This window comes from Lynx rufus, unplaced genomic scaffold (assembly GCF_022079265.1).
Source record: "Lynx rufus isolate CCGP_SWC_20201006 ecotype Redwood Valley unplaced genomic scaffold, mLynRuf1.p SCAF_18, whole genome shotgun sequence".
Lineage (NCBI taxonomy): Eukaryota > Metazoa > Chordata > Mammalia > Carnivora > Felidae > Lynx > Lynx rufus.
The window spans coordinates 19583598-19593763 of NW_025814832.1; the positions used below are offsets into that span (position 1 = coordinate 19583598).

Genomic DNA, 10166 nt, shown 5'->3' on the forward strand with positions numbered 1-10166 from the left:
ACACACACACACACACACACACACCTAAATACACACACACACACACACACACACACACTTTATTTTATCACTCTCAGGAAGCACAGTACTTTACAACTTCAACTCAAATAAATATCTCTCTCACGCAGAGTCACTTAAAGAAAATCCCTCCCTTTCCCACTCCCCATTATGACTAGAGCTTAGAAATAATTTGAATCTACACATCAGTGCAACAGAAAGAGATTCATGAGTCGATATCATTAGATTTACCCCATTGTGTACCCCTTGGTGTGTTCCAATTCTACTCCCTTTAATCTACAATGGGATGCCTTCCCAGTCACCCATTTAGGGTATCTGGTTTCATCACAGCTAGGCTCTTTCTACAGCAGGGCCTCCCAGGCCTCCCTGGACCTACTGATATTTTCAACCAGATAATTATTTGTTATGGGAGGCTGTCTGGTACATCGTAGGATGTTTAATAGCAACTCTGGCCTTCTACTCACTCTATGCCAGTATCACTACCCTGCCTCAAACTCAGTTTTGACAACTGAAGATGCTTCCAGACATTGCCAAATGTCCCTGGGGAGGCAAGTGGTTCCTAGTTGAACTCCAACATCCCACGAAATGTAAACAAGTCACAAAAATACAGAGGAAGAGGAAAGAGGACATATCTGACAAGCATATTTTAAGATGTTTTAAGCTTTCCAGGAGGATCTTTATATCTAGATAATTTAGACATTTTTTCTTTTATAAGAGAGGTAGGGGCCACAGCAGTGTATCCATCGTTTCAGATCTTATCTCTTGCCATTACTTTGCAGATCTGACCTCTTGCCATTGGCTCCACTACACTAGGTCTTCTTTTGGAGGTCAGCTTGTAATAATTTCAGTTTCTTTTGGATATCAGTCAGAATACCTATTTTCTGATCCAAAATGGACAATAACTGGGCAATGCAAAAATCAACATCATAGTTTACCCCACCAGCTGTCTCCTGGATGTTGTTCCCTGGCGGTTGTCTTGATTCCGCCCACGAAGTCCTTGTATCCTCCCCTAATGGAGTGGACAGTGTTTCAGTGTGCTTAGCCTGTTCTTCCTCTTCACTCTGGATACAAGGTATTTTAATGACTCCATCCCTTTGAAGGGATGTTTTTGAATTTCTAACGTGAGTCTCCAACATCCTTGGCACCTCAGGTCCAACCGGATAGAAACAAAGATGGTGGGGCCTTAAATCCAGAGTTAATTCTTTCACTCTGTTTGCATATCTTAAAGTGTCGAGGGTGTTTTCACAAGAGGCCATCCCTGGAGAGATAGTAGCGATCATACAAGTGGAGGAGTTCTGGCCTATGAAGGAGTCCCGGAGCACCTGAGTGAGTTTGCTGGCTCTGAACGGGGTATGGGACTTGTTCTGACCCAAAGCCCGGATGCATTCTTTGAGCGCCAGGAGACTTTTATTAATCTCTGCCCCTTCCAGCTGCCGTTTCCGGTTGGCTTTGGCAGTATCCGCTCCCCTTTCGTTCCCAGCCAAGTCAACGAGGGAAAACTTGCCATGCAGTTTCCCTCCTGACTTTAGGATGATCTGGAACACCGCATGGCTCCTGGAAGAGTGGGCATTGACTGATGTCTGTCCCGAAGTCCGGCAGCTGTTCCCTAGCTCCACGAGGTTCAGCACGTCCTCCACACAACATACCTCCTGCTCCTGAAGTCCGACCACCTGGACTTGCTGATTGCCATCCTCAAGGACTTGCAGCTTCTTCTTCAAGTTTAACAGATCATACACCTTGCCCCCATAAATCTCAAAAAATGTCCCGTAGACTTTGAGGCCCAGCTTCTCATAAGCTGCAGTTTGGAGCAGGAGGAAGACATCCCGCGCCACCAGGGCATAAATGCCTTTGGAGCAATCCTGGTCCCTTCCCGAAAAGGCCCCGCCCATGGTGTGCGTTTTCCCACTGCCTGTCTGCCCATAGGCAAAGCAGGTGGCCATGCCCTTGCGGAAGATGGACTCCACCAGCGGCTGGGCGGTGAACTGGTACACTAACTCGTTGGAGGCGGTGTCATCGAAGGCATGGTCGAAGCAGAAGGTCTGGTTCTCCAGGTAGCGAGTGAGGTCCACCTTTTGCTTGGACTCATGCACCATGACCACGTTGTCTGAGGGGATGGTGATGATGTCCAGGTCCTTCATGGTGGTCTCTCGCTGGTTGAGAGGACGCTTCCGCACGCAGACGCAGATCCGATGGTCTTCCCGGGGCTCCAGGCTGGACACCTTGCTGCCGTCCAGGTGCCTGCGGTACTCTTCGATCATGTGCATGATCTCGTAGTTGGGGTTTCCCGTGTTGACATTGAGGGCGCGTTGGGCTCGGATCTGCAGCTGCAGCTGCCTGCGCTTCTCCCGCTGCTTTTGTAGCTTCTCGATTTCCTGTAGGCAGGGAGACTTTTTCCGCTTCATCAGGCAGGGATTGCTGGGGACTCTCAGAGCCGGGCTGTCCCCTGAGGGCGTTTCGTTTTTCTGGGGGATGGTCGCAATCCACCGCGTGGCCGTGCACTGGTCCCCGATGGCCGAAGGGGGCGCTAGAGACAAGGGCAGCAGTGAGGACGGCGTGGGGTGTTGAGCGGAGGCCAGCGCGGGATTCAGCAGGAATATGGTCTCCAGGTCAACCTTCTTGCCCTTCTTGACTCCCTTTTCGACCCACTCCACCGTGACCCAAGCGTTTTCTCTTTTGATCTCTGTGACCACAGCGAGGTGGATGCGCCCGTCGCTGCGCTGGATCGCCACGCAGATGCCCACTTGGACGTCTCCCGCCTGCGGCATCAAGGGTTTCAAGTTTGTGAGACGAGGGGCGACGGGGAGGCATAACTGGCTGGCCATGGTGAAGGACAGAGGTGTCAGGGCTCGCCTTTGGGGGGCCCTTGGGGTTGGAGCAGCAGGACCTGAGCCCAGGCCAGCCTGAAGCGCCCGGAGCACTGACGCACCTGTGGTTTACACCTGCCTTTGTGAGTGGAGCACCAGGGCTCTTCCTGGGGCCAGTGGCGTCACAAAGGGTTGGAGACAAGAGGCAGCAGCGCCTAGGGCCTCTAGATGAAAGCTGGGGGTGGGAGGGGCGGTGGTGGTGGAGGGCGCGTTGGTGATTCTAGGTGCAGAAACACCTGGAATAGAAAAAAATGTTCTCTTACCGCTGAGGACATAGGGATCGGAGTTGGGAGTGGGCTAAGAGTTCTATGGACGCTTGAGCCTAAGCTTTAGGAACGTCCCTTCTCCCCTGCAGCCTCAAAGCTACGGGCTTCGGTTTGAGAACCAGTGAACGTTCCCTTCAACTTCAACTCTCCAGTGATCAGCGGGGACAAGTGAAGGCAGAGCCGGCTGCAGATCACGGGCTTCTAAGGACAGGATCCCGGAGAAAGGCCCTCAAACCTGCCATCCTTCTTCGCTCCTGCACCCCCTTCGAAACTCGTTGGCCGCCACAATTTATAGTAGTCTTTAATGGGATTTCTCATTACGAAATCAAAATGAGTTCCATGTAGTGCGTTCTTGTGGTAGTTTGCTAATAGGGCATTTCCTTAGGCGCATCTGGGTTTGCAAACACGAAGTGTTTATCACGTTTCAGGAGGCTCTGATAGCTATAACGTGAGTTGCTGCTCTGGTAGTCACCACCATTTGGGGGATTATTTCAGTAATTACCTTTCTAAATTCCTTCAGTCATTACACTTTTGGCCTCATTATCCATAATTTGGAGAGGGAAGAGGGACTTTTGGTGGAAACAGAGAATTCATCTTAATACCTGCTCCTTACCCTGTGTGTGTCCTTTAGACCTTGTGGAGGTGTGGCCAGAGGGAGGGCGCGGGAGAGGGGTGGTGGTGCAGGGGAAATGGAGAGGAAGCTGAGAGGATCAGAGGCAAACATATGTTTTGACAAGATTGTAATTATTTTTTTTCCTGTAGGATGATTTGCTTGAAAACAACAAAAAATGACATCAACTGCCAGATAGGCCAGTTGAGGATTAAGGGGGGGCGGTGAGGGCAGAGAGAGAGGCAGACACAGAATCGGGAGCAGGCTCCAGGCTCCGAGCTGTCAGCGCAGAGCCCAACACGGGGCTCGAACCCGTTCCTGGATGACCTGAGCCGAAGTCGGACACTCAACCAACTGAGCCACGCAGGTGCCTCTACTCACTGGTTAATACAGGCTTTTGTGTGTCTTCTCCCTCCTCCTCAGCCCATCCTAGTGTGGAGTTAGACTGTCCTTTCCCTGCCTCTAGAAGTCTTCTATAACCGTGACATCTTTAAATCTCCCAACCAATTATAACCCTATTTCCTTGGCCAGCCTCATCCAGTCAGGGACTCTGTCTATTTCTCATGCTGCTCCTAGAGTTATTCTGACAGCTAATTCCTTAGTAATTCCCCGCTTACAAACATTTCAATAGCTCTCCATCATCCTAATTGATACAGCACAAATTCCATACAAGGGCACATGGTGCCATCTTGCCTGCCTTTACATCCTCAAGCTTTAACCACTGTCCACATTTAGTCTAAAGTTGAGCCTTACTGAAGAATTTGAGTTCCTTCAAACAAAGTATGTTTTCAAATTACTAATTTCTAGCCCAGATGGTTCTCAATATTAGGGTACATGAAATTGACCTATAAGAGCTTGTTAAAACAGATTGCTGGTCCCGCCCCCGAGATTCTGATTCTGGAAGTATGAGGTGGAGTCAAGAATCTACGTGTCTAACAAGTTCCCAGGTGATGCTGATGCTGCTGGCTCTGGGAACACAGGCCTTGGGAATCACTATTTGAGCTCTCAGACTAGAATAGCCTCTCTGTATCTCCTCATTTGTTGACAGTTCTTATGATCTCAAACTGCATTTGCAGCAGTATCGTTTTCATCTACTGATACAAAATTCAGAATTCAGTAACCATCTCCATACCCTTCTCATTTTGTGGAATTTATTCTGAGGAAACAGTCCATCTAAGAAAACACTGTGGGTTTTTACTAATGAGGTAAATAGAGCATTTGTCAAACTGTAAAGGCCTAGATACAAGTTACAGTATCATTTTTGGCCAAGACCTGAATGACCATTTGGTAGATGAACACTTTCTCCAGATTAGAGACTGAAGATTGGAGACGTTGTATTTTTTGACTGAATATAACCAAGCAATCTATTTATATGAAATGCTTACCACATGCTACTTCCTATTCCAAAGGATTCCTACCCTCAAGGACCTTACCATTTCTACTTTTCGTTCTATATACCTGTTAGAAGCCTATGCCTGACAAACTGGGTATATTCTCTTTATTTCAAATCCCCTTTTTCTCAGAAGCCTAACAAGTATCAGGTGTAGCCCCCTCAAGAGAGGGTACTATGAAAGGAAGTAAGTACAGGAAATGAGCTTAGTAATTTTCATTTATTAATTACATACCTGCTCCCAGGTTGGGCCTGTCAGAGTTACTTTACAGGACAGAATGTGATTTCTAGCTTCATTTTAGATACAAACCTCCCAGGAGAAATGCATCAAATGAGCGCCTTTCGAACACTGTTTTAATGGACATCTAGCAGCTGTTCAGTTTGTTTGATCACCTTGGGGGTCTGTATTTCTCCAGTATATGGATGCAACCTGAGGTTGATTTCATTCTTCAGAGGAGCTCAGTAAATTTTCACAAATCTCTTTGAAGAAATGGAATTTATCACTTCCAGTTTAAAAGTTGTATGTGTGTGTTTTAAGAGTAGACAGGTAACTTATTAGGTATATGCCTTCAGAAAACAAGGGGAAAATTAACTTTTAGAATGAGAATAGTATTTTACCATTGCAGCAGGTACCTCTGTCTTTTGACATTGTCTCATTTTTCCCATGCACTGCACTTAACCAGAAGTGATAAGTCCACATTTTTCTAGCCCTCTTACTGATTTAATAGGCAATTGTTTCTATGACAACGACGTCAACTCAGAGCTATCTTTTCCCAGCTTATTAAACAGCATTGGTTACCTGGGGATATTTACATGATTCCTATATATCTGTTGATTGCAGAAGTTAATCTATGATGTTAGTCGAGATGGTTAAACTAATAATTGTCGGTGTCTCCTTTTAAACCCATTTGTTGTTCAGCTTCCAAGTTTCAATTTTACTCCACATGCTGAGGGGAGAGGCTTGGGTTTTGCTTATAGTGTACATATCAGTATCGTTTGCTTGTAACTCAACCTACAACTACAGAAATCAGGTTACTCATGAACAAAGTAGGTGGCTTTGGAGTTCAGCTACAGATCTTTAACCTGAGAGCCACGTGCTGTATTCCTTGTCCTTAGAGGCTTAAGTTTTACAATTCAGGATATTGAAGTTAATTTGCCATGGGACAAAAAAACAATAAGGGATATATAATACTTTCATGGGAAATAATCATCGGAACTTGGATATTTGTCCTAGAGAAGGGTTGAGAACAGACCTCTCTATATATACTTAAAGAGAAGAGGAACACAATTTGTTCTCTTTGAGATAAGGTGTGTGAACATTCAATTATGAAATTGACTTACCTCAGCATCACTTCTCTTGAAAAGCATTTCTTGACATCCATTGCTTCCTTTTCTCTACCTCAATCACAATGAGATTATTTGCCTCTCAAGTCCCACCTTTATTCCATACTTATTTTTCATGTTTTTGGTTAAAAAGTCATTTTTTACCATTTTTGGTTAAAAGTATCTGCATCTTTCTCTCTAGGTAAATACAGTAATTAAGACCCTGGAGAGAAGGGAAGAGAATGCTTCACTTGTGTTTGTATACCTGGTGTCTGGAACGGGGACTTACCAAGTTTCCTGGAACTATAAATACTAGCACAATAGGTGGATGTTTCTGAGAGGGAGACCTCAGGTCAAACTAATGAAGGACCTCATTCAATCAGGTATACATTCAACATATCTCACCAACTTTCTTTTCAATGTCAAGGTCTGAGCTAAGTGATAGAAATAGTGAAGAAAACTGCCCTCAACTCTGCCCTCATGGGGCTTACAGCCCTATTTTGGAGACACATATCAACAAATAATTTAGGTGCACACACACATATACATATATGCACAGTTATATGTGTGTATTATATATACATTTTGCAGGTTTATGGATAGCCTTCTGATAATTGCAGCTGTCTAAGAGTCAGGGTCCTATCCTGGTGTATATCCAAGTAGAAAGTAAATGATAAATGACAATTTGTTTGGAAAAATAGTGCAGACCAGATTTAAATAACAAATCCATCAGGAGTTGGGCTAGATTTGTGTTCTCAAATCTGGCTGTATATCAGAATCATCTGGGAATCTTTGACAAAGTACAGATTGCCTGGCTCCACCCAGACCTGCTGAATCGAACTCTAGTAGACAGAGCCTAGGAATCTATGTTACTAAAAAGCCCCCAGGTGATTCTTATATTACTGTGAACCCAGAAAGCATTGGACTACATGCCCTCTAGGTCTCTTTCTGTTCAGAGATTTTATGATCCCATGGTTCTGTGGATAAAAAAAAAAAATCCTTTGATATACCTGTAGCAGGGTCTATTGAAATTCATTCCTTTCTCTCTTCCTCCCTTTTTTCCTTTCTTTCTTTTTCTTTCTTTCTTTCTTTCTTTTTTTGTTATTTTGAATGTTTGATGATATCCAACAAATGGAACCCAATGCAGTTTTACTGGGAAAGCTACTTTTAAGTTTCTGCAAAAGGCTTGTTGCAAAATCTAATCTTTGGGATTATTGCCTAATAACATGAATAAAATTGCATGATACCAAAACCTCATGTCAACAAAAGTTTGTAAGCATGAAGGCATACCATTTATGTTTGTATCTCTGACAGTGCTTTAGAATAGCACCTAGTACATAGTAGATATATAATAAATACGAAATTGAACTGTTGTGTACCATGAAATAAATATGTGATTTATACATGCTTTTTGATCGCTTTTGCATTTTGGCTAAGTGTATAAGGTGAAAGTTATACCAAAATTGAAAATCTTTAGCTTTATACTATGTCTCAGTGTGATTTCTGTAGGTTACATTTTTTTTTTAAATTTCTTGATGTTTTATTTATTTTTGAGAGACAGTGTGTGTGCAAGCAGGGGAGGGGCAGAAGGAGACAGAGACAGAGAACCCGAAGCAGGCTCCAGGCTCCAAGCCGCAGAGCCCTACACAGGGCCCTAGCCCACAAACCGTGAGATCATGACCTGAGCCAAAGTCAGGCGCTCAACTGATGAGCCACCCAGGTGCACCTCTGTAGGTTACATGATAAGCACTACTTATCACTGTTGGAGCCTAGTATCTGCCTGTCAGAGTAACATATGTTTACCATTTTGAAACGGTTTTCATATTCATACCTGGAAATAAAAAAGATCACTAAGATTCTAAGGAATAGAGCATGATGTCAAAATAACCAGTTGATTCAGGAAAAATACTTTCTTTAAACAACTGGTTGGTTAAATAGAAATAACCACTAGATTGGTTTATATTTTGAGGACATGTATCTCGTATTATACAAGGTGATAAGGTTTCAGCAAGTGTTGGGAAACCTCTAGATATAACCATTTGCTATTAGTGAATGTATGTTTGATCTGGTAAATAAGAGATATTGCGTGCAGCAAATATTGGGTAAGGCTGTATGCTAAACTCAGCACTTAGCAATTAGTCGTTAAGTAAATGAATGAATGGATACGTGAATGAAGACACGATTGTTAAATCTCAACAAACATGGAGTTTTCAGCCAGAGTGAACAAATGTAATTCAGATCATGTTACAAACTGGTTTTTAAAAAATCTTCAGTGGTTTTCCATTTCACTGCTTAAAAACTCAACTTTTTGTGCCAGGCATCAAGAAGATCCTGCATACTTCACCCTTATCATGTGTCATTCTTCTCCCCCTTTTTAAAAATAATATTCCAGCCACACCAGTCTTCGTTCAGTTTTTTGACCCACCCAGCTTTTTCAAGAATCAAGGACTTGCATACTTTGCTTTTCCTGGGACTGGATCCTTGTCATTCTGTTCCTTCCCGTAACAGATGTGTGTCTTTGTCTCTTCTTGGTTTGAACCCTGACTCCACTGCTTCCTAGTTCCATGACTGTAAGTAAACAAGTTATGTAATCTCTCTGTGCCTCAGGTTTTTTTTCATCTACAAAAGTTATCAACAGTATCTGCCTCACAGGGGTGCTGGAGGAATGTGTACAAGTTAAATGAAAACAAACAAACAACTAAGAACAAGAGCTGGAACACAGTAAGAACTTCGTATATGTTGCTTTTTATTACCACACTCTGTAATTAATGTGTTTGCTTCTTCTATTGTTTATTCTGTTTCTCCTATTAGGCTGTCATGAGTATGGTTAAGAGGACCAGCAAGCCACAGAACTTGAATAAGAGAGCTTTCGGCATGCAGAAAAGAGACCTGGGCTTGTCAGCTTAGGCATTGGTTCTTATTTGATCTGGAGCAAGAAACACCACTTTTCTGAAATTCCATTTCCTCATCTGGAAGAAGAAGAAGGAGAAGAAGGAGGAGGAGGAGGAGAAGGAAGAGAGGGAGGAGGAGGAGGAGGAGGAAGAGGAGGAGGAAAGAGTTAAACCAAATCTCTCAATTCTCTGGCTATTAAGTAAAAATATTTCTAATTTGCAAACAGTTAAGCTTCATTCAAAACGTGATAAAGTTATTTCCACTTTGTAAAAGATTCTTGAATGCATTTTAGTTAATTGGTAAATAATGAGAACTCTATGTTGGATTATGATACAGAAGCAATGATGAAATGTAGTTGGAGAAAATGTTTGGGTTAAATGGATGCCTACAGATGCCTCCATATACTTACAAGTGTAAAGGGCACTGGAGATCAATGTATGGTCTGCACAAAACAGATTAGGTGTTTGGTCCTCACTCTCGACTTCAGCCTCTTGGCACATTTTAATTTCTCCAAGGTGAGTGTGTTACCTTATCTATAAGGCATTTTATTTTTAATCTGAATAAGAAACTTGTGTACAAATCAGTTTTCATCCAGATTTGACTCAGTATAGGTATGCATGAATATCTGCAATTTATTCTTATAGCTTCTTTTATCTGAGTGTTAGTAGCATGATGTATGGTCACAACTATTAGAGAAACACAGGTGATTCATTAAATGTTTCTAATGAGGGGCGCCTGGGTGGCTCAGTCAGTTGAGCGTCCGACTTCGGCTCAGGTCATGATCTTGCGGTCTGTGAGTTCGA

The 10166-nt window shown here is 43.4% G+C and overlaps 1 protein-coding gene across 1 annotated transcript; it reads right to left on the reverse strand.

The window, feature by feature from the left end:
* Window positions 1-827: 827 nt before the first annotated feature.
* KIF2B (kinesin family member 2B) lies at window positions 828-2840 on the reverse strand. Its single transcript, XM_047081737.1, has one exon. It carries the CDS (start codon window positions 2838-2840, stop codon window positions 828-830), a length of 2013 nt encoding a protein of 670 aa, XP_046937693.1.
* Window positions 2841-10166: the final 7326 nt, after the last annotated feature.

Bases quoted from the DNA above. Each gene is read 5' to 3' on its own strand.
- KIF2B (XM_047081737.1), bottom strand. From the start codon at position 2,840: ATGGCCAGCCAGTTATGCCTCCCCGTCGCCCCTCGTCTCACAAACTTG.